Source organism: Salvelinus alpinus, chromosome 35 (genome assembly GCF_045679555.1).
Source record: "Salvelinus alpinus chromosome 35, SLU_Salpinus.1, whole genome shotgun sequence".
Taxonomy (NCBI): domain Eukaryota; kingdom Metazoa; phylum Chordata; class Actinopteri; order Salmoniformes; family Salmonidae; genus Salvelinus; species Salvelinus alpinus.
In genome coordinates, this window is record NC_092120.1 from 21872710 (window position 1) to 21897878 (window position 25169).

A 25169-nucleotide genomic window follows, 5' to 3' on the forward strand; every position below is an offset into this window, starting at 1 on the left:
GGAACCACCAAGACTCTTCCTAGAGTGAGGTGGGAGGTGTTTAGTCCCAAAGTCCTTAGCTTAGTGTTGAGCTTCGTGGGCACTATGGTGTTGAACGCTTAGCTGTAGTCAATGAACAGCATTCTCACATAGGTGTTCCTTTTGTCCTGGTGAGAAAGGGCGGTGTGGAGTGCGATTGAGATTGCATCATCTGTGGATCTGTTGGGGCGGTATGCGAATTGGAGTGGGTCTAGGGTGGATGTTGTTGATGTGAGCCATGACCAGCCTTTCAAAGCACTTCATGGCTACCGACGTGAGTGCCACGGGGCGGTAATCATTTAGGCAGGTTACCTTCGCTTCCTTGGGCACAGGGACTATGGTGGTCTGCTTGAAACATTTAGGTATTACAGAATCGGTCAGGGAGAGGTTGAAAATGTCAGTGAAGACACTTGCCAGTTGGTCCACGCATTCTTTCAGTACAAGTCCTGGTAATCCGCCTGGCCCTGCGGCTGTGTGAATGTTGACCTGTTTAAAGGTTTTGTTCGCATCGGCTACTGAGAGCGTTATCACAGTCATCCAGAACAGCTGGTGCTCTCGCGCATGCTTCAGTGTTGCTTACCTCAAAGCGAACAGAAAAGGCATTTAGCTCGTCTGGTAGGCTCGCATCACTGGGTAGCTCACGTCTGGGTTTCCCTGTGTAGTCCGTAATAGTGTGGGGTATTGTGAGAAGATAAAAAAAATCTAAGTGCCCTTCATCATATTTAAAATAATGCTGTAACATAATAAAATGTGGGAAAAGTAAAGTGGTCTGAATACTTTCCGAATGTACTTTATACACACACTCACTTGGACTCGAGCAGGGCAGCCATGTTGTGCACAATGAACTGGATACAGGATAGTTTGAGCTGCTCAGCGTTGTACATGGCAGAAAACTGCAGCAGCTCTGCAGCATTCTTCAGTGTCACTGAGGAGACAGACGAGGAAGGCATTTTTTTTTTAAACAAACAGGACAGTGCTCACACGAGTGATTTTCAAGACAAAGCTGTTTGACATGTTGACAGGCATGAGAGAAAGAGAGGAGGACAGAGGCATGGGAGGAGAGCAGAGAGGGCTAAGAGGACAGATGAGAGGACATACGGTTCTCAGTAATGGCCACTTCACACATCTCCTTCAGTCGGGTGATGAGAAGCTGATCGGCCACCACCAACGCGTTGCAGACAAACTCCACATTTAGAGACTCTGGAAGAGGATAGAGACAGACTTTTAGCTTCCAACTACCTTGTACATCAAGATCAAAGTTAACATGATGAGATTCATAAATATTAACATGGGTAGCCACATGTGATACTTACTTTTAACTATTTAATTTACTTATTTGACAGGGACAGTGCACATTTAGCAACATTTCAGAGTCAATGTATATGTACCCAAGTTAGCAAGAGAGCTAATTTCCATCCATAGTTCCAAAGCATTTTTCACTGAGTATGTGTGTGTGTGTGTGTGTACAGGTTGTATATGCATGATCTGGTGTGTCCTGTACCTTTGATAGTGGGAGACTCGTCAGTGTAGACATATTCTAGGATGACCTGCAGTATCTCTGAGCTGGTGGGCATCTCTAGGGCACTACAAGAAGTGGCCTGTGGGGGGCACACAACAACTACATTACCATCACAAGTAGCAGCACACTTACTCAAGCACAATGTGAGAATGTTTTCAGAGCCAACGGTTACTTCTGGCAATATTAAAATTACGCTTTAAGTGTACAATGAGCAAGACCTCCAATTGCCAGCAACTAAAACAGACATTTTATCAAATGTAAAACTAATACGGATTGATAAACATGAAATAACATCAAAGAAAAAACATAACATACCTCTATCCAGGGGTTCCCCAGCATACTGTGGAAGTACTCTGAAACACATACATGACATGTTTACAATAGAACTACCACCAAGACAGTTCCAAAAATCATCCCCCAGACACAGATTAATCTTAGTCCTTAATTAAAAATCATTTTTCAATTGAGATTCTCCATTGAGCATGCTTTTAGTCCCGGGCAAGGCTTAATCTGTGTTCCTGAAAAATGGCCCCACGGCTTTAACAAATAACAGGCCAATCTAGTGTCAGATGTCTCCAACCTTGAATAACCCAAACCCACAGTTCACCCCTCACACTCCAAGAAACGCAACACTACGTTGGCACGTAGTAGCTCACCAAGTCTGGCACACAGCACACACTTGTGACAGGGGAACTCCTTGCCATCCTCAGACCTCAGAGTGACATCACAGAGGTAGGAGCTTGGGGGAGACACAGACACAGTTTAGACGGAACAATATCTCCTCTGATATTTTACCACCATGGTTTTCTGACAAGGACACACAACAATTGAATAGAATCACAGAACATTGACTTGAATAGGAATGTCCATTCTAGTAATTATCTTTCTATGAACACAACGTCGTCTCAGTTAATCTGCCACACGGCAATTACTCACCACTTTTTCTGGTTATATCGTGGCTTGTTGGACGTCATCTTATGCACTACATTGATCTTCCCGTTTTCATACTTCACTCCATCCAAACTGTAATAAATGTATTTAACAAAATACACTACGGGTTATAACATGTTAATAACCCCCCTAAGGTCAATGGCAGTGCGAAAATCAATTAACATAATACAACATTTCCATCAAAATTCAACAGAGTTAGACTTTTTTTGCATGCGCTGTCTCTCAAATCCAACACATCCGGCGAAGTCGGCCTGTGCGACGGGAGGTGGCAGAGCTACAGCGGTGTTCGTCAGACCAGGAGACATCCCGAAAATCGGTTCTCTCGCGAAACGTCTGCAGTGTCCAAACGGTTGTGGCTAGAAACTATTTGAACACAAAATGTGTTCGCGCCTTTGCTCTACAACACCCACAAGCTTCACAGGACTAGTCTCACGTCTCAAATCCAAACACTTCTGTCAAGTCCAAACTGTTTGAGCTACAAACTAATATGACCCCACCATCAAAATTCTGAGACTCTCACAAACGTGTTCTCCGTTTCACTCTGATGCCCACAAGCTCCTCAAGACTAGTCTCAAGGTAACCCGGTAAAAAAAATATGTTTTAATTAATAGGATTTTATGGGACACGGGCTACACATGAAACCTTCAGACACCTCAAACCATACCTCCTTTTGATACAATGTTGGACATTCTGTTTTGCCATGTATAAACATGTTATTCAATGCGTTTAAGGCTAATAGTAGAAACCCAAATTCAACGTTTCATCAAATATTTGTAAAAAAGTTATACCTACAGGGGTCCTAAAATTCCAAATCAGATAGCTAAATGACCCATGGTACGACCATCTTAAAAACGATTCTATATGTTAACCACCCAAAGGATTAGGGGTTAAAAGCAAGACAAAAAACAGGAAACATGTCGTCCTCCACAAATGTCAAAATCGGGCAAGTGGTGTCTGAGATATCGCATGTCTCTTACATACGTACAGTTGATTAATAATGTGTAATTTATAAGTGCCGGATCTCTATGGCAAGGCGCCTCATTCACCCAAATTTCGTCAAAATCGGCCAGTGTTGACCGAGATATCACATGGGTTAGCTAGACTCATTACCCTGAGCATATGTGCCAAATTTCATCACCCTGGGTCAAACAGATCAAGATATTTAACATGTTCCTGTAATGGCGCCACCGTGTGGTCGATATGAATGTTCTCGCACATGAGTCTTGACAGTGTTTGCAAAATGTGTACAATATTTTGTTAAAATACAAATATCCTTGACTGATTTATATGCATTTATGTGCCAAACCACACCCACGTGAATGTTTATTGGTCATGTTATTTCAGGTACTAGTTTTAAAATATTGCATCGAGACCTTTTTCTATAGATGCCACATATCACATTGTCAGATCAGTCATTCGGTGCCAGAAGAGCAGTGTTTTAAGTGTTTTTCCACAAAATAAAAAAATAACATGTTTCCCTGAAGCAAATGTGTTCCTTGTTGGGAGAGGGATCCATGTACCAAATTTCATGACTTACGGTCAAACGGGGTGAGGTGCATGACCTTTCAAAGTTAGCATTTTCAATCACGTGTTATAGCGCCACCATCAGGCCAATCAGTATAATTTTGTAAATGCCAGATCTCTATGGCAAGACACATCATTCACCCAACTTCTCAAAAATCGGGCCACTGTGTTCTGAGATATATCGCGTGTGACGAACGTACTAACGGACAGACCCACAGTCCACTAACCGATTTCATCGTGGGGGACAACAATCATAACCAACTCAGTACTCACCGTGCCGACAGACTGCCCATGCCGAGCTTCTTGGCCACGCCCTGTAAGGTCTTGACCGGGTTGACTCTTCCTCCCTCTCCAGCTCCAGCCTTGCCTCCCTTGCTTTTTTTCCCAGGCTTGGTGCCCTTGCTTTTGGGCTTGTCTCCGTCCCCTCGGGCCGATGGGGTCAGCGAGCGGTACACTTCCAGGGCCAAGCGGTCCCCCAGGTTGCCCTCATGGAAGCCCAGGTCCTGCAGGCTGCTGATCAGCTGCTCCTGCTCCGGGTCTGGGCCCTGTTGATTCTGGTTCTGGCCGAAGACTCGAGGCCGGTGGCCCTGCACCAGCAGATCACAGAAATCGGTGTAGATGAACTTCAGGACATGCTCCAGCATCTCAGGGCTCACCGTCTCCACCACCAGCAGGTCACAGCCCACCGCATCCTCGCTCCTTCTCACCTCCCCGTCTCCCTCCTCCCCGTCCGGCACCAGCTGCTTCCTGAAGAATTCGGACCTCATGGACAGGAGGTACTTGTGGGCGGGGAAGGTGCGGTCTCCAGCCTGCAGGGTCAAGTCGTGGATGCTATCCGTCTCATCTGCTTCCTCCAGCAGGCTCCGAAAGTGTTGGGAGAAGGAGGAGGGAGATACACTGGGAATCTCAAACAGGCTGGGCGGGGGAAGGACAGAGATCAGACATTTTGTTCACTAGGCACGAAATGCTCCAAAATGTAGTTAAACAGGGATGTACTATCTGAACTTACCCAACAAACACTTATTACCCATTTCAAAACGTCTTGTTACGGTGTGGCCTAATAAAGACGACAGTTAAAATGTTTTAAAAAGGTGCGACGACACACAGAGGAACAGTACCTGGTTTTAGGGTCAGACTGCAGCACTCCAAAGTTGCGTCCCTTGGAGTCCATGGTGATGCTGACCGCACGGTGGACGTAGGGGAGCTTCTCCAAGCGGATTCGCTCGTACACAGCTCCACCCTCTGGGTAACCACACACCTCCACACTCCCATCTAAAGCACACAAGGGAGAAATGCTTTAGTCAAATGACAACGCAGTGATTCTAACTTACTTCCCAAATGATTAAAATCCAAACAACTTCCGATTTATGTTGGATGATACACATCATGAAGAACAGAGAAATAGTAAACATTACATACATTCAAGGGTGCAAAAGAGTACTTTTGAATCTAAGTCATGTTTACTATTTTTCCATACTTCATGAAGTTTATCATCCACCATACATGTAAAAGAGGAAAGTGAAAGAATACTGGTTGTACTCAGAAGTATCATTGCTGAGCTATGAGAGTAAACCATTTTCTCAACTCACCTTTCTTCTCCACGCTCTTCCTGTGCTCTCCGTGCCACTGTCCGCTGAAGCCCTCCCCTTCCTGTGTGACAAACATCATGTTGTTCCTGCTCAGGGCGATGTCTGACATGAACACCTGGCGCCCGTACGCCCACCGGCATTGTCTCACCGAACCGCCCACTGAACGCCAGCAGAATACCTGATGAAGAGAGAGAGAAATCAACTCAATACAACTTTAATAATCCAGAGGGACAACTAGAAAGGCATTGTCAGTGTGTGGTGACAACAAATACATAGAATAAACATTACAGATCAACGCACATCATCATCATCCAAAGAGAAAAAACAAAGTGATAAAGAATGGGATAAGATAATCAATGACTCAAATACATCAGCTTGAGGGGTGATCATATGCAGTGAATCGTTTGAACATGAAAAATCCTCCAACAAAATGACTGTAGCTCGCCACCACTAAGTATTTGGTATTTTTCAACGTATTGGACCCAGCTGGTCCTTACCCTCCCAGCTTCATCCAGGGCCAGGATGGCCACCTTCTCTCCCCCTCCCTCATTCAGGACCTGGGGGTCCACTCGATGGTCCAGGCTGCCTCCGCTCACAAGGACCTTCCGGATGTTCAGTTGTCTGAAAGAGAGACATCGGGCATGGGAAGAAAAGAAAAGTGTGACTGAGTAGAATGATCATCACATATCTCTCTTGTTGACCCATTATTGTCTAAGCCCTGTTTAAGCCAGGAGGGGGTAACTACTAAGCTATATGGAATTGTTTTCTGAAGGTCATACCAAGGATCATTTTACTATTTGATTTTAAAGACCCCTTGAAGTATAAAAAAATCTATATACAAAATTAATTTGATAAATTATTTTTGGCCTTATTGCCATTAGCCCATTCAAAACACATTGAATAACAGATTCAGTACATAAAACAGATAGTCCCCTCCCACCAAAAATCTAAAGAAACTTTCTTCTGAAATGCCTATCCTATATCTGAGAGCTTTAAGAATGTTTCCTGATCTTAAAAAAAAAAAAAACGAGAATTCTTTGTCACTCAGTCTTCATATACAGTGCATTCGGAAAGTATTCAGACCCCTTTACTTTTTCCACCTTTTGCTACGTTACAGCCTTATTCTAAAATTGATTAAATTGTTTTTTCCCTCAATAATGACAAAGCAAAGACGGGTTTAGACATATTTGCAAATGTATTACAATTGTTTTTTTTTTGTTTTTTTTAAAATAAACTATTCAGACTCTTTACTCAGTACTTTGTTGACGCACCTTTGGCAGCGATTACAGCCGAGTCTGGCACACCTGTATTTGGTGAGTTTCTCCCATTCCTCTCAAGCTCTATCAGGTTGGATGGGGAGCGTTGCTGCACAGCTATTTTCACGTCCCTCCAGAGATGTTCGATCGGGATCAAGTCCGGGCCATTCAAGGACTTTCAGACACTTGTCCCGAAGCCACTCCTGCATTGTCTTAGCTGTGAGCTTAGGGGTGTTGTCCTGTTGAAAGGTGAACCTTTGCCCCAGTCTGAGGTTCTGAGCGCTCTGGAGCAGGTTTTCGTCAAGGATCTCTCTGTACTTTGCTCCGTTCATCTTTGCCACGATCCTGACTAGTCTCCCAGTCCCTGCCATTGAAAAACATCCCCACATCATGATGCTTCCATCCCCCTTCACCGTACGGGTGGTACCAGGTTTCCTCCAGACATGAAGCTTGGCATTCAGGCCAAAGAGTTCAATCTTAGTTTCATCAGACCCAAGAATCTTTTTCTCATGGTCTGAGAGTCCTTGAAGTGCCTTTTGGCAAACTCCAAGTGTGCTGTCATGGGTCTTTACTGAGGAGTGGCTTCCATCTGGCCACTCTACCATAAAGGCCCGGTTGGTGGAGTGCTGCAGAGATGGTTGTCCATCTGGAAGGTTCTCCCATCTCCACAGAGCAGAGGAACTCCAGAGCTCTGTCAGAGTGATCATCAGGTTCTTGGTCACCTCCCTGACCAAGGCCCAGCTTCCCGATTGCTCAGTTTGGCCAGGCAGCCAGCTCTAGGAAGTGTCTTGCTGGTTCCAAACTTCTTCCATTTGAGAATGATGGAGGCCACTGTGTTCTTGGGGACCTTCAATGCTGCTGACATTTTGAAGTACCCTTCCCCAGATCTGTGCCTTGACACAATCCTCTCTCTCGGAGCTCTACGGACAATTCCTTCAAACCTCATGGCTTGGTTTTTGCTCTGACTTGCACTGTCAACTGTGGGACCTTATATAGACAGGTGTGTGCCTTTCCAAATCATGTCCAATAAATTTAATTTGCCACAGGTGGACTCCAATCAAGTTGTAGAAACATCAAGGATGATCAATGGAAACAGGATGCACCTGAGCTCAATTTCGAGTCTCATAGCAAAGGGTCTGAATACTTACTTTATTTACATGTGTTTTTCATAAATTTGCTAAAATTTCGAAAAACTTGTTTTCACATTATGTGGTAGTCTGTAGATTGCAGAGATACATTTTTTTAAATCCATTTTAGAATAAGGCTGTAACGTAACAAAAAAGTGGAAAGAGTCAAGGGATTCGAATACTTCCGATGGCACTATACATACACACACAAAAGTATATGGACACACATTCAAATTAGTGGACTCCGCCATTTCAGACCCACCCGTTGCTGACAGGTGTACAAAATTGAGCACAGAGATATGCAATCTTCAGTAACAAAAACATTGTCAGTTAAATGGCCTTTGAAATGCTCAGTGACTTTCAATGTGCCACCATCATAGGATGCCAACAAATCTCTGCACTGCCCTACCCCGGTCAACTGTAAGTCCTGTTATTGTGAAGTGGAAACGTCTAGGAGCAACAATGGTTCAGCCACAAAGTGGTAGGACGCACAAGCTCACAGAACGGGACCGCCGAGTGCTGAAGCGCGTAAAAATAGTCAGCCCTCGGTTGCAACACTCACTACCGAGTTCCAAACTGCCTCTGGAAGCAACGTCAGCACAAGTTCATTGGGAGCTTCATGAAACGGGTTTCCATGTCCGAGCATCCGCACACAAGCCTAAGATCACCATGTGCAATGCCAAGCGTAGGCTGGAGTGGTGTAAAGCTCACCGCCATTGGACTCTGGAGCAGAGGAAACGCGTTCTCTGGAGTGATGAATCACACTTCACCATCTGGCAGACCGACGGACACCAGGAGAACGCTACCTGCCCCAATGCATAGTGCCAACTGTAAAGTTTAGTGTAAGAGGAATAATGGTCTGTGGCTGTTTTTCACGGTTCGGTCTAGGCCCCTTAGTTCCAGTGAAGTGAAATCTTAACTCTACAACATTCAAGAAGATTCTGTGCTTCCATCTGTGGCAAAAGTTTGCGAAAGGCCCATTCCTGCTTCAGCATGACAATGACTTCGTGCACAAAATGAGGTCCATACAGTAATGGTTTGTCGAGATCAGTGTGGAAGAACTTGACTTGCCTGCAGAGAGCCCTGACCTCAACCCCATTGGACACCTTTGGGATGAATTGGAACGCTAAATGCGAGCCAGGCCTAATCGCCCAACATCAGAGCCCGACCTCACTAATGCTCTTGTGGCTGAATGGAAGCAATGTTCCAACATCTAGTGGAAAGCCTTCCAAAAGATGGGACCAATTCCATATTAATACCAATGATTTTGGAATGAGATGTTCGACGAACACGTGTCCAGGTACTTTTGGTCATGTAGTGTACTTCCATAAATGAGAGCAACACAACCAACATGTACGTGTTCATGAGAGTCTCACCTTTACACAGAGGGGTCATATTAGCATGTAGCCCAAACTGTTCTGCCGCTACAGAGAGAAATTGGGAGTTCGGCTGTACCGACTTCAGACGTTACTTGTGTGGGTCGCAGAGTAAACACCATCGTGTTCGTGAGAGTCATCTTTCCATAGAGTGGTCATAATAGTTTGTAGGCCAAACCGGTCGGATGCTCCAGACCAATTTTCGGGATGTCTCATGGTCTGACAAACATCTCTCTAGCTCTGTCACCTTTCACCGCAAATGCGGAAGTGTTAAATAGGCAGATGCGGTGGATTGAGACACATTCAATGCAAAACAGATTTCTCTAGCTTAAAAGGAATTATTTTTAAAATGGGGATTTTTGTATTATGCTAATTCGATCAACCTTATGTTAATGTCATCTCTCTCTCTCATAAAGAAAATGTTATTTGGAATTCGGTCAAGTCAGGAAGTAAACTGAAATGTATATTCCAATTCTCCTCAATGAGAAATTAGAATTGCAGTTGACTTCCTGAGATGAAATGGAATTGACCCTGACCCTGGTAGTCACTTCTCCACTATCGGTATAGTCACCTCGATGCCAACTTCTTGCACTGATAGTCAGCCAGCAGGTAGACATCTCCCTTCTCTGTCACCACCAACGTTGCCCCATTACTGGCCACTGCCATGGCGATGGTGACGTCCTTGTGGTAGAGGGCAGACACCTGGCGAGGCGCGGTCACACACCTCTCCCCGTTGGGGTCCAACAGGTAGCCTAGAGGTCAGAAGTCAACCATCACCACGTATACAGTCATGGTAGGGGATTGATAGAGCATATCATCAGTTGCCTTGGCTTAACTTCAAAGTCATTGGAAATCAATGTTATGCTTTGGTGTGCCAGTCATCATGACTTACCCAGCTGCCCTCCGTTCAGTCCCACTGTGTAGACAGCCTCCCTGGTCCACAGAACTGTGTGGAATCTCCCCGCTGCTACACCAATAACAGTCCTGCCTTTAAGGGTCTTGGAGAAAACCTGCATCCCATTGGACAAGACCAACATCAGTCAACAACCAATCCACACTAATTCAGCTTCCCTCAGATTCAAGTGTCTGCTGTGTACATGTTTGTCTTATGATGCATTGGATTTGTTCATGCAATTGTCATAAACACACACATATTGATAAATGAGGCCCAGGGAGTTTTTTCTTAGCTTGTCCTACTCCGGTCACGTGGTTAGGGACAACGCCCTTTCTAGCTGCCTAGCTATGTCGTCTCTATGTGGGCACCATGCCTGGCCAGGTGTCTCTCTTACCTGTTTGGGCAGGTGGCTGGAGGCGGGCGGGGGAGCCAGTCCCAGCTGGTGGAAGGTGTTGAGGCCGAAGGTGTAGACATAGCCCTCCTCGGTCAGCACCACCGTGTGGTCCTTGGCTGCAGCCACCTGGGAGCAGTGATGGGACAGGAGCCCCTCCACCATCCGAGGAACCTGACAGATGATAAAAAATCCACAGCCCTATTTCACTTTGAATAGTATTTTTTTTAATATATCAAATACTTTGAACGTTTGCTTGAGACTGCCGTGGAGTGCCTTCAAAATGGGGCAATACTTAAGTTCACACTTTTGGGACGATTCCACTGGTTCCATTGTGCCAGACAAGCTCAAACACATTTCAAAAAATATTTCAACACAGGTTTAGCACAGGTGTGCAAATAAACCCCAGGTACAGTCAGGGTGGAGTGGTTACAGCTAATCAAGCTAGAAGCAGGTGAACAGAATTAAACAGCAGGTAGTTAGGAACACTGGTCCAGTAACCAAAAGGTTGCTGGTTCGAATCACAGAGACAATTGGGTGAAAAAAACTGTCAATGTGCCCTTGAGAAAGGCACTTAACCCTAATTGCTCCTGGGTTGCTGTCAATAATGGCTGATCCCTGGTCATGACCCCCTCTCGATGGGTGTCTCAGGGGGAGTGGGATATGCAACAAAAAAAACGAATTTCCAATTCACACATGGGTAGAATATACACTTGTACATGTGAAAAAAGACAAATGTAAGCACCAACCTAATTATTACAATACAGCACACAAACAGTCGGAGTAGGTCATAGGTCAAGCATTACGCTACACCCGCAATAACATCAGCTAAACACGTGTATGTGACCAATAAAATTTGATAGGTCAGATACAGTATAGTATTCTCACCAGATATGTCTGTTCGTCCCCGTGTCCCAGCCGACCTCCCTGCCCGTGTCCACATGTATACACCTGCCCCTTCTGAGACAGGAACACTGAGTGGAACTTACACAGCACCACCTGAGAGGAAAGGAAACACATTTTTTGGGGTAATCAATAACGTAGGTCAATCCAGCGAGACAATTTTGCTCCGTTGTCAAATTCTCTTCACAAGAACTCAAAAGAAAAAAGACGGCAGCATGTTCGATTGATTGTCGATTGTGCGCGTCTTTCCATTTCCGTGGCCAAACTAAGCGCTCTCGTAGTAATAGTCAAATAGTGGCGGTACTATAGGCCCGGGGCACAAGTGGAAAAGTAAACATCATTACTAATGCATTGCTCCCCTCCAGCGCTCAATAGGGCGAAAGGGATGTTTCCCCGATGTATCACATTGATAACGAGACAGCCCCACACAAATACCCACAGCCGTGGCACATTTAATTAAAGCATGTCATGCTGGGATAAATATTTAACCCCTAGCACCTGTTGGACTGTGGGCAGGTTGCACTGAGGACAAAGGCTTTGCCTCCACGTGGGGGGGTGCAGGTAGGTCGCCGAGAGGTCTTGAAATGGGATCTGCTCCCCACTGAGCAAAGGTCATGAGAATGTGTATAGAATGTAGAAGCTAAACAGCAACCTGCCATATGACAACAATGAAACTTAAAGAGAAACTCAAAAAAGTTGGGTCATTACCTTTCAATATTACATCTGATATATCTAGAATGGATCTAACCCAAAGACTTTAGTCAAAATCTGTACTTACCTAGGAATGCATGCCACCCTATGACATCGTGAGCTGTAGCAGAGCACTAGAGCTGACGAGGTCATGGGATTGCATTCCCTAGCATAGCTCCCTGTGAAAAGGTCCTTCCTGTCAGAGTCTAAATAAGCGCTGGAAAACAGTTCTAACCATAGTTAGGGTCTACATCTTCACAACATTACCTCATAGATCTCTACAACATTACCTAAAAAAAAAACACTAAGTTATCTCACAAGGTTTCTTCCTCAGACCTCTCTGCACCCTCTATACCAGTGACAGATTCTGGGTTCTATCTCCTAAACTTGGAATAGGGTTAATTATCAGGTATCATATTGAAATATTGAGTGCTTACGTTTAGAGGGTCTACACCAGAAGATAATGGTTATGGTGGGTGCAATTAAGCTTGGAATGTGCCGAGTGCATGGGGAAACGATCACGTGGCAGCACTGATATGGGGAGAGAGCCGTGGATTAGCGACGAAGGGGGTCGAGGTCAGGTCACGTTAAGGGAGAAGGAACAGTTTATTGCACTTCATCTAGCAACAGAGATGTAGTGTTTGGAGGGAAGGAGGAGATTCCACCCCAAATTGGGGTACATATACCACCACTATGGTAAACATGTTTTTGTATGTTCAGCTGTTCGATCCTTTGGGAAGAATAAACTTGGTTTCAGCTTTTTGTCCGTCGAGTTCTTACGGTGATAATTGGAACCTGATTTCCTGCTGTTTTTAGAGTCTTATGTCCAACAATGAAAATATATTTTGTTTTTCTCCAAAAACTTGGGGGCCAAATAAAACAACGGGCCACAAGTTGGGGAACCCTGCTCTGTACTAAAGAAAGAGAGACTCGGCAGTGACACAGGTGCTGTCTGGTGCCAATAGGCCATCAGGGACACTGTAGAGGGGACCGCACATAAGGCTAACGTCGGTTTAACCATGCAGAGCTGGGCTAGACAAAGCCAGACACAGAACCCAAGCCCAGTGCACCTGTCCTACTCCTCTCATTCATTCACCCTGTCACTCAAAAGGAGATAACGATTGATATTTCAATTTCTAAAACCCCCAAATCCACAGTGATAGGAGGACAATGATGTCAGTCAGTGTTTCCCCAGTATTCATTTAGTAGCGGCGCATTGCCTCTAAATTGTTGCCACCCCACCAAAAAAAAAATAAGGATCAGGAAAAAAACATATAGCGATACTAATGATAACGGTCTTCTGGTAGATGTAAAGGCTTTCCCAAAAACATACTCAATTAAATGTTAACTTAAAAGTAGCCTATGCCTACCTGGTAGAATGATTTCATGATTATTTGCATCAATCCAGTGGGCATTTGTTTTGCTAACTCCATCACGTGTGCTACAGAAAAAAACTGCAAACTAAAACAGTGCTAGGTGCATGTGCACTTGAATTAAAAGGTAACTACACAACAAAAAAAAGTTTGGGAAACATCTCAGACAGACTTCAAAAGTCATCTCCTGATGTGATTTTAGCATCGTTAAGAGAGAGCTACATAATAGCCAGTTACCATTGCTGTGATTTTAGCCCTTATACCGTACACAACCACCCAATAAGAACAATTCCAACTTAAACGAACACCTTTGTTTTCTAGTTTCTACCCATGCCCGTTGTTCCCGGGAGAGCAGCCTGTTGTGAGGGAATATCCCAGGAGGGGGTCTGTTTTGTAGGGAGAGGGGAGGGGGGGACCCAGGTGACATGCCTGTTATCCAGGAGACCTAGAAGGGACAACCGTGTTTACATAAGCATTGTTGTGATGGATCCCCCTGGTGAGCCATATATTGAGGCCAAGTCTGTGTAGAGGGAGGAGGCCCCAGGAGACTAGGATGTTGAAGGTGGGGAAGCCCTATCCTGACTCATGTGACTATCTAATGGCTGGTGGCAAACAGAGGCAGAACACCTCCCCTTAAGAGGAAAGGAACAGAGCGAAGACTGAAAATAATTAAAGATAACAGTTACTGGATCTCTATGGTAGTCGTTTTGTTACCTGTTTGACATAAACCCCGGTACGGGCAAACAGATCCACAATCTCCGGGTGATGCCTGCTCTCCTGGTTCCCGTGCCCCAGACTGAAATTGGTGTTGTTCCCCCAAGTATAAACCTCAGTGGGATCTGAGAGAGAGAAAACAAAAGTTACAAAACAATGTCTGTCACAGCCAAGACTAGTGATGCGCCGATATTACATTCTTGGCCGATACCAATATTTTCCGCGCCCAAAAAAAATGATACCAATATTTACAAATTTAGCGGCCTTTTCAGCATTCTAGTACAGTTAAATAGTTTGCACACACACGGAAGCAGCGGTCTAAGGCACTGCATCTCAGTGCAAGAGGCTTCAATACAGTCCCTGGTTCGAATCCAGGCTGTATCACATCTGGCCGTGATTGGGAGTCCCATAGGGTGGCGCACAACTGGCCCAGCATTGTCCATGCCCCCATTGTAAATAAGAATTTGTTCTTAACTGACTTGCCTAGTTAAATAAAGGTTACACACACACCACACTGACCAAAAAGTTATGTTGACATTTACATATGTCCCCATTACCAGTAAAACATAATCAAAACCTATTTCTTTCACTTACTTGCTGTACCGTTTCGTTGTTCATTTGTTCAGTCGTTTCATTCTCAACCAGGATTTCTATGAAACGCCGTTTGGGTCTTTGCGTGTCAAAAAAGACACACGTCAAATAACACTATTTGACGTGTCAAATAACGACATAATCTGTTTCAGTAGCTATAGTTAGCTAGCTAACTATATAGATAGGTGTCATCTAAAATAACCCTAATTTATAAGACTTAATTAATGGTTGTCGGACCCATCTATGTGAAGCTAGCCACAATAAGGATTAGCCACAACAGTGGACTTTGCAGTTAGCCTACAAATTCAAAGTACGGCATAATTCTACTATTTGTATCACTGTCAATGACACTTTATTTTGAATTCAGACCGCAAATTCAGATCACAACACATAACCCGGTCCGGTCGAGCATCACTAGCCAGATGAAGCTTATAATGTTAGCTTTGGGCAACAGTGTTAAGTAGCTGGCTAGCTATTTATTTTCATGACCTGAAGTTCAATTTTAATAGGCGAACAACAATACTTACAAGGATTCGTAAATCTTTGCTAAGAATAATGAAAATGACTGCAGGTTCTACTGGTCATTGTTTTCAGGCAGGTTGTATTGGTGCTAGCTAGGTACCAAGCTAAAGCTAGATACCCCAGAAGTTGCGGTCGAACAAATGATGCTTTATTACCAACGCGGTATTGTAAACACATCGTTCGTGGCCTGTGTTTGCAGACTTTTTGTACAGCTTTGACAGTGCTACTGTATCTTTTCTGCCACGCCGTTTGGGTCTTTGCGTTCCATAGTATGCATGTCGTGAAGCTAATAGCAGTGACGCTATTACTGTGTAACTCCGGGAGGGCAACATCGGAAAAATAGCGCACTTGGTAGTGTGTACCGATGATCGACCAGTCAGCTAAAGCTAATGAATTACATTATCTTCGCTTTAATGAATTTTGCCTTTGTGTTGTCTCGCTGAAATGTTCTTACTCTTTCAAATGACTGCTCGATCCAAACAGACATTGTGTGGGCTAGGTTAGGAATGCTGTGTTGCACGTGTAGGGCAAAATTTTACTTGCCAATATAATGTCATGTACCTACGTTATATAGGTATGCACGGTACCTTTGACATCAGTTTTTAACATCGGCGTTAAACTAGACATCGGCCGATACCGATGTTGGCATTTTTAGCTAATATATTCCGATATGTTCACCGATATATCGTGCATCCCTAGCCAAGACTTCAACACTATTTTCTACAGGTAGACAACAACGATTGACAGCTGTCGTGACTATGTGCTTTAAAGAAACATCCACCTTTCCACTTTTTAATCATGCATCGTCTAAATGAGAGATGGATGTGAAGTGATAAGCGATCCTCACCCGTCTTTGTAAACACCACGTGTGCTGGTCTGTCCTTCATGGTTAAGTCCAGGACAGAGAGGCCCTCCTTATCCTGGGTGGAGAGGATGCCGCCATGCTGCAACAAAGAAGCACCATTCTAGACTAGAGACAGAATATTATTTCCCTATAACTACATCTAGCTGTAGGCAAGGGATGTAGCGGGCAATAGAGTAGCTACAGAACAAAAGTACTGCCAATGGAAGCCATAGAAATGTCTTCCTCCACATAGCAATCATTTAAAGTGGCAAGAAAAAGTATGTGAACCCTTTGGAATTACCCAGATTTCTGCATAAATTGGTCCTAAAATTTGATCTAATCTTCATCTAAGTCACAACAATATGTAAACAATGTGCTAAAACTAATAACACACATTATTGTTTGTCTTATCTATATTGAATACATAATTTAAACATTCACAGTGTAGGTCGGAAAGAGTATGTGAAATCCTAGGCTAATGACTTCTCCAAAAGCTAATTGGAGTCAGCTAACATGGAGCACAATCAATGAGACGAGATTAGAGATGTTGGTTAGAGCTGTCTAAAATTGTCTATAAATGGAGAAAGTTCAGCACTGTTGCTACTCTCCCTAGGAGTGGCCGTCCTGCAAAGATGACTGCAAGAGCACAGCGCAGAAGGTCCAATGAGGTTAAGAAGAATCCTAGAGTGTAAACTAAAGACTAACATAAATCTCTGGAACATAATAACATCTCTGTTGATGAGTCCACGATACATAAAACACTAAACAACAATGGTGTTCATAGGAGGACACCCCGGAAGAAGCCATTGCTGTCCAAAAAAAAACATTGCTGCACATCTGACGATCGCAAAAGAGCACCTGGATGTTCCACAGCGCTACTGGCAAAATACTCTATGGCCAGTTGAAACTACAGTTGAGTTGTTTGGAAGGAACACAACACTGTGTGGAGAAAAAAAGCACAGCACACCAACATCAGAACCATTTCCCAACTGTAAAGTATGGTGGAGGGAGCATCATGGTTTGGGGCTGCTTTGCTGCCTCAGGGACTGAACAGCTTGCTATCGTCGACAGAAAAATGAATTCCCAAGTTTATCAAGACATTTTGCAGGAGAATGTAAGGCCATTTGTCTGCCAATTGAAGCTCAGTATAAATTCCTCCTGACCGTTGTGCAGGTCTGATCCGCAACTACAGAGAACATTTGGTTGAGGTTATTGCTGGCAAAGGTCAACCAGTTATTAAATCCAAGGGCTCACATAGTTTTCCCACCCTGCACTGTGAATGCTTACACGGTGTGTTCAATATAGACATATAATTGTTTGTGTGTTATTAGTTTAAGCAGACTGTGTTTGTCTATTGTCGTGACTTAGATGAAGATAAGATCAAATTTTATGACCAATTTATGCAGAAATCCAGGTAATACAAAAGGGTTCACATACTTTTTCTTGCCACTGTATGTAGCGGCCAAAGGAGGCCCAGTCATGTAAACATTAGTTCTGAATCCCTGAAACAGAGGGAGACTCACCTTAATGAGTGACATGAGGCAGTGGATGTGTCCGTAGAAGACGCTGCGGTGCAGGGCGGTCCAGCCAGACTCCTTGTCCTTCACCATGAGGTCAGCGCTCTTGCTCTCCAGCAGCCACTCCAGCAGGGCCCTCTTGCCCAGTGAGGCGGCCAGGTGCAGGGCCGTGCGACCGAAAGCGTCCCTCAGTGTGGCCGCGTTGTGGCAGTGGGTGTTGAGGAAGGCCCGCAGGCGCCCCTCTGAACCCCGCGTCAGCGCCGCCACCACTTCATCTGCATGCCGCATGGAACGGCATTTTGGCGTGCAGTCTGGGGTGGCCATCCCCACACTCATCCTGAGAGACTCCTAAACCTTGCAGTAACCTCCCCGCTCTAAAGCAGCGAACTTACCCAGTCACGGAGACCCTGCTCCCCCCACTCCCAACTCGAAAACAAACACTGAAACAGCAACCCTTCAGTACAACAACAAACCCTAAGACAACGCTTTAGGTCAAGTCAGTGTGACTTTGAAATTATAATGTTTTGGAAGTAGCTGCTCGCTGAAGAAAAATAGAAAAAGGTGGGAGATCGTTTTGGGGTGCTAGAATTGTGCTTGTGTTGAGATTCCACCGCACCCTAGCAACCCCATGGCCTTGTTTTAGGTCATCTTAGTCCACCATGTAGACCCAAAGCTCAACACAACCAAATGTGTTTGAAACAAACAATGGCATCAGGAATTAAATAAATAAAAGTATATATAAATTCTACACTTATATAAAATAAAATACAAATATACTAGAAATATATTACAAAAAATATTCTCTCCTTTTCCAACTTCAAAAAATATATATACAATATTTCAAAAAAGGCAGGTCCAATAACCCTCCAGAAAGTCCCTTCAAATAGTCCATCCAAATTGAGGGGAAAGACCCCCTTTCCCCCCCAAAGAACACACAAAACCCTTCTCAAAACTCCATAATTGTATTGGGAACCTGGGGAATAAAGGGTGGACAAAGTCATTAGTTGTAAAACACTCAAAGCACATACAAGGTAAAGAAAACAACTGGATGCATAGCTACACAACATAAACCTGGCATGTACTACATTTATGTCCACAACTCCACAGAACAGGCCTATTCAAAGTGCCAAGAACAAATGCATGCTCTGGAAAATCCAAGGTACCCATCTTGCTCTATAACTGTACTATGCTACATGGCTTGCTAGGTTTTAACCGTTTAATCTATGTTGAAAGGTCAACAGAGGTCAGAGGGCAGTTCAGCACCCCAGAGAGGCAGGGACAGCCAGCAAGGATCAATTGACTTGACCCTACTATACCTATAACAGTAGCCCAGCTAAGCTATGTCTATTGACTCCGTTTAAGTAACACGAAAATAAACAAATAAGGGATTCAAAATAGGAACATGCAACAGTTTGAAACGGACGGTTTTCACAACATGCACAGCTTGGAGTTGTGAAAGTGAAAAACGTGTTTTTAGATATAATAAAAAGTTATTTAAATAAAGATGCATTGGTCTGCAAAATACCTGTCAGATGTATGGTGTGCATTAAATGTCCACGGTGTAGTTAACATAGCTAACATATGTTGATTAGCTACGTAGCTAAGTTAGTAGCGGATACAGTAGTTGCTGCTTCCATCTAGCATACTTACTACTTAGGACAACTATGTTAGCTAGTTAGCTAACGTTAAGTCTCTTAGGAGACTAGCACCAGACATTAGGCCTACATTTTTTTAACTCACTGGGCTGCTAGCTACAATGTAATCCAGTGCTATTACAACTAGTTATATGCATGTACACCAAAATTTTTCACCATGATTTAACAGTTTCCTACAAGCGAATGAAGCGTTCATTCTCTAAATCCTGTCTATTTACCTACTAACAGTTACATTGACAGCTAGCGAGCATTTGAACTTGGCTAACTGTAAATTAGCTACAATCCATTAACATATTGGACAATCTCAAATACTTTAAATTAACCTTGTTATATGGCTTGTTATCCTGATGTGACCATCGAGATCTGAATGATGTTACTGACACATCATCGCTTAGCTTAGTTAAATTAGCAATGCTAGCGAGTTGCAGTGAAAATAGATTTCCACGATCACATTTCACTTTCTCACCTGCCGCTAGATGAAAACGAAAGTGGTGATGAAGCTTGCTCCAATGGTACACATCCACTGTGTCATCGTTTCAAAAATATACATCGCTAAAAGCTCTTATTAAACCTGGATATTTGGGTAGAACAAACCTATTCCGCAGTTATGTAATGATCCAAAAAAGGAGGGTGGCTGGGTAACACGGACAATTCTGATTGGTTGAGAGATCTTGCAATCCCGTTTTCAATTGGACGGTGTCATTCTGTCATCGTGAAATAACCATACGAAAGTCTGATCGAAACCTCAGAGGCCTGGTTGCATTTGTCAATGTGGAGTTGATTAAGCACTTTAAATTGTAAACTCGGCACATGTACTGAATGACTGCATTAAAAATATGAACACCGATATGTGCAGCAGTCACGGGAGAACGTATATCTTCTAGACACATATGTAGGTCCTTGATAGCGCCCCCTGTCACAGATGATTGGCACACTGTCAAAATAATTCCTCTCGATGATTGACGTCACTGCTTGGAGAAATAGGCTGTCTTTTAATAAACGACAAGTGACAACTATTCTGAGTTATGAGCTGGGAGTAGACTAATTACATTAATGTATTGATTGTTTAATCAACACAATATGTTTTTTTCCTCGTCACTGGTATCTCTGGTATCTATTTCCTCGTCACTGGTAACGTCAGCACAAGAACTGTTCGTCAAGAGATTCATGAAATGGGTTTACATGGCCGAGCATCCGCACACAAGCCTAACATCACCATGTGCAATGCCCCACGTCCGCTGGAGTGTTGTAAAGCTTGCCGCAATTGGACTCTGGAGCAGTGGAAATGCGTTCTCTGGGGTAATAAATCACACTTCACCACCTGGCAGTCCGACGGACAAATCTGGGTTTGGCTATTTGGGACGAGGCCAACTAAACGCTATAGCATGAGGCTACATTTATTATGGATATAATTTATATGTTAAATATACAGGATACAAACATTCCATTCCAGTTAAACAATGGGATATATATAGCATTTTGCAACAAAAAAAACAAACATTTTAATACACATCTAAAATCTATTAATTAAAAATCTGATAACAGTCAAATTTGACACACACATGAAGGTACCCATAAGCATTTATTTCTGATGAAAAAACACAAATGTGAAAAATTGGTGGATATTAAACCGTTTTGGAAATAAACTATTTTTATGCTGCTCTCCTTTATTTGGACCAGATTAAGTTCTGACATGGAACCGGAAGATCTGGTGACCGGCAGTTTAGCTATTTTAAAAGGGGATAAGTTTCTCTTATGTAATTACAAAAACATTACAATGGATCACTAAAAATGATGTTAATACGTTATTATCAATTAACATTTTAATAGAATGTTGTTAAAAGAGTAATTACAGTGCAGGTAGCCTAACGGTTAAGAGTGTTGGGCCAGTAACCAAGAGGTCACTGGTTTGAATCCCTTAGCTGACTAGGTGAAAAATCTGTTGATGTGCCCTTGATCACGGAACTTAACCCTAATTGCTCCAGTAAGTCGCTTTGGATAAGAGTGTCTGCTTAACGACGTAAATGTAACTACATGTATAAGAGCATGAAATGTACTGTGTAAACCTATGTACTGTCTCTCTCAAACACACACACACACAGCCTTCTTCACACTAACAGCAGTGTTTGGTTTCTCTCCAACCCAGAACTTCATCAGTGTTATGCCCTGGACCCAGGGGACTATGTGCTCCTCATCAATCAATTAGGATTATATATCGGCTGTTAACTAATCTAAATTAATGATAACTGTCTAAATTAACACATGTACTGTACGGCCGCGGGAAGATGTTTTGGGTTGGGGGTGCTGTCGGGTGAGGTGGATCTGTACACTCATTTTGTGGGACAAAAAATATTGTAATATTTTATAAATTATTATATTTTATTTATTTATTTATCTGCAGCACCATCAGCACCCCTACTTCCCATGGCTATGCTTACATGTTACTGCTGGCTATTCAAAAAATTGCAGCCCAGTAGGCTATAGTACATTAAACCACCCACATTATCTTTCGATTGTCATTCTCCTCTAAAAGCACATAATAGCCTACATTAAGTGAGGAAGTGCATTACACAACAAAAGTGATGGATTTTCATTTGACAATAATCTTTCAATTGAATCATAAAGTCTGAGACTAATGGGTTCTTGTGTTCTGAGGTTTAAAATTGCATTCCCTTAGCTCTCCAGCACATTGGCTGAGTGGCCCTGATATCTACAATGTATCTGAGATGTAATTTACGATATTAAATAATATGCAATACTTGTTTACAGTTTCCTAATAACTGAGTATAGTTGATGATGTATTTGATTTTGGATCGAAAACCTTTCATTAGATTAGACTAGGCTACTTCAGCTATGAAGCGGTGGTTTATTTGGCGCACACCCATATAATTTTCTTGACCACAGTGAAATGCCCAATAGAGACTGCACATATTGTGATTGTATATACATTTACATAAATAAAGGAAACAAGAAATGTGAGCAATAACAAGGATATATAACAGATGTTTTATTTGTTGAACGACAACATTCGTTTACAGAAGTTTCCTTGCTCACCCGTTGTAATTTTACATGGTATAGCCCTTGCAGTGGTTTGTGCCGCCGCGGACTAATTTTCGCATACTCCACTTGGAGAAGAGTGTATTCAGTTGATTCGAGGGAAGCATCGTTGGACCAAGTGTGCTCAGATACTTTTGTTGTGTCGTGTCTTCTGGGCATTATTGGAACTACTCGAAATTTAATGGCTGTTTACGCACTTCACTTCAAAGGCTGACTCGAGCGTGTGCGAATATATTTGAGTGAGAACGGTGCGATCAAACGAACTGCACGCGGATTTGAAAGCCTCACTAACACGAGGATCATGGTGAGAGACTGATTGGCAACAAAAACTTTTCTCTGCGTAAAATGTATTGCGAGGATGCTGTTTAGCTAATGAATGTAGCCGTTGCCTCCCAGTTTAAATCGGAAGTGGAGCTATTTCCTCCAGGAAAAAGGTTGAAAAGTAGCCTTTTCCACGTGGAGGACAGGAACTTGAACGTGGATTGACTCGGGGGGGGAAACATTTGTGCACGTAATAAGCGCTGTGCTTCGTTTCATCTATCAGATTCATTGGAACCACGGGTGAAAAAATGCGTTTTGTGAGCTCATTGATATGTTGTAAACTTGAAGAATCCCGGGAAAATACGACTCTGCTTCGTTTGTGGTTTTTCTTTGCTGTCCTTGTTTCAAATTCAGCCTGTCCTGACAAATGCGTCTGTTTCACATCCACGGTAAAATGTGTGAACCAGGGCTTATTCATGGTTCCGCAACCATTGCCAGTAAACACTAAAACCCTGTTTATTACTGGGAACAACATTTCCCATCTCACAGCTGGGTCTTTCCCTGTGCCTCTTGAGCAGTTAACAGACTTGTATCTCACGGGAAACCAGGTGGAGCTGGTGGGCCACAATGTATTCAACAACTTGCCAAATCTCAGGCTGCTAGACTTGAGTAACAACAGGATTCTGAATTTTAGTGCTCAAGCCTTCCCTGATTACAACAAACTGCTGGATCTTAACCTCCGCAGGGCTTTTTACAACCATTCTTCCATGGATGAGCTCTTCAGCCTGCTACGGAGTGGCAGAGCCCTTCAACTTACCCGCTTAGACCTGTCTAACAATGACCTCGTTGTCCTCCCTGAGGGCATGTTCTCCCACCTCTCCAACCTCACCATCCTCAACCTACAAAACAACTCCCTCATTTTCATCCGGAACGGGACGCTGAGTGTTCCTCCGCTCAGTGAGCTAGACTTGAGGGACAATGCCCTGAGGGAACTACCCAACACTACACTGATGGACTTCAGCCTCAAGCCTGGGCTTCAGGTGCATCTGGCAGGGAACCCTTGGCTCTGTGACTGCAATATCGAGGACCTTGTGGCCTGGCTGAAGAGCTCCGAGCAGGTCGCAGACAAGCAGAATATGACCTGTTCTGACCCTGAGGCTCTGCGGCAGTTACCGTTGCTCCAGATAGAGGACTTGGAGTTGGAGTGTACCTTTTCAGGTGAAATGAAAAGTGTGCTGGAGACCTCGTACGTCTTCCTGGGCATGGTGCTGGCCTTGATCGGAGTGATATTTCTGCTGGTCCTCTACCTCAACAGGAAGGGGATAAAGCGGTGGATATACAATATTCGGGACGCGTGCAGGGACCACATGGAGGGCTACCATTACAGGTATGAGATCAGCTCGGACCCCAGGCTGGCCAACCTCAGTCTCAACTCAGACATTTAAGAGGACCGCTATGTGAGCCAGGGTCCCCACAGTGACTGAGGCATTATGACTTGTCAAGAGCAAGATATGCATGAGCAACTCTGTAGTTCCGCGGGGCTCCAGCCTGCCTGCACCCCTCCCCCCTGCACCCCCCCCCCCCCCATAGTACTGTCCAGACTTCTACACCAGTCATGACTCTTAGTAGCCTCAGTCATGACGACCCACAATCTGCCACCACGCATGCCCTTGGCCCCTGCAATGCAGTGTCTGTTTGTTTTTACACCTTTTCATGAACATCAACTTTCCATGGACTGAGAATCATGACTCAGATGGGGTTTGTGAGAGGGCTCTCTGTAATATAACATTTTCCCTTCCTTGAGCGAAAGAGGATGGTACGTAGAACTCCAACTAAACAGACTTATTTTGACTGGTAGTAACTAGGCTATATACATATATGTATATCCTTTCTGCTGGTTATATTTTAAACACTTGTTTCTAATTTCCTCCCACTACAGTGTTGCTATGCTTGTTTAGTTGTATTTATTCCTTTTTAATATAATTATTAAAGCACTTGCTAATTTCTCTCACTAGTATTGCACTTGTTAGGTGGACATTATCAACATTTTTCATGATGTACAGCTGAATAAAATGTCTTGCATTGCTGTTTTCCTTTCTCGACTGGGGTCCTTTAAACTCCAGAGACTGACGAATGAGGAGGTATTTGGGCACCAGAGAGATTCACGGTCACGAAATGGAGAAGTGCACACACTCGTTGCAGGTTCAAACACATGCATGCAGACAGAGGTCACCATGCCACAGCCAGCACCAACCATACCACACAGGCAAGACTTTACATGTCACCTTTTATACATGAACACGTTCTCTGTCTGCTCGTGCAGATGAGACATTACAGGCAGCAGCCATTGTTGACTTTCCAAATTTGACTCTGAAGAGGTGAGAAGAGGCTAACTG

General features: G+C 43.7%; 2 protein-coding genes across 2 annotated transcripts in view; one reads left to right on the forward strand and one right to left on the reverse strand.

The window, feature by feature from the left end:
- The window catches only part of LOC139564712 (inhibitor of Bruton tyrosine kinase-like), a 33530-nt gene extending 13431 nt beyond the window's left edge, over positions 1-20099 (reverse strand). Inside the window, exons 1-18 of the mRNA XM_071384486.1 lie at positions 19922-20099; positions 17807-18773; positions 16287-16383; positions 14327-14451; positions 11535-11645; positions 10650-10820; positions 10253-10370; positions 9932-10112; positions 6099-6222; positions 5602-5779; positions 5131-5284; positions 4286-4927; positions 2474-2560; positions 2194-2276; positions 1853-1890; positions 1520-1616; positions 1117-1218; positions 826-943 (exon numbers count right to left, since the gene is read on the reverse strand). Of these exons, the coding sequence (XP_071240587.1) occupies positions 826-943; positions 1117-1218; positions 1520-1616; positions 1853-1890; positions 2194-2276; positions 2474-2560; positions 4286-4927; positions 5131-5284; positions 5602-5779; positions 6099-6222; positions 9932-10112; positions 10253-10370; positions 10650-10820; positions 11535-11645; positions 14327-14451; positions 16287-16383; positions 17807-18136 (2756 nt within the window). The 5' untranslated portion in view covers positions 18137-18773; positions 19922-20099. The remainder of the gene's footprint in view (positions 1-825; positions 944-1116; positions 1219-1519; positions 1617-1852; positions 1891-2193; positions 2277-2473; positions 2561-4285; positions 4928-5130; positions 5285-5601; positions 5780-6098; positions 6223-9931; positions 10113-10252; positions 10371-10649; positions 10821-11534; positions 11646-14326; positions 14452-16286; positions 16384-17806; positions 18774-19921) is intronic.
- Positions 20100-22503: 2404 nt separating this feature from the next.
- Positions 22504-24863, forward strand: LOC139564361 (trophoblast glycoprotein-like). Its single transcript, XM_071383832.1, has one exon. The coding sequence runs from the start codon at positions 23082-23084 to the stop codon at positions 24216-24218; it is 1137 nt and encodes a 378-aa protein (XP_071239933.1). The 5' UTR covers positions 22504-23081; the 3' UTR covers positions 24219-24863.
- The last annotated feature ends 306 nt before the right edge of the window (positions 24864-25169 follow it).

Excerpts from the sequence above, each read along its gene's own strand:
- LOC139564361 (XM_071383832.1), top strand. The coding sequence starts at position 23,082 with ATGCGTTTTGTGAGCTCATTGATATGTTGTAAACTTGAAGAATCCCGG.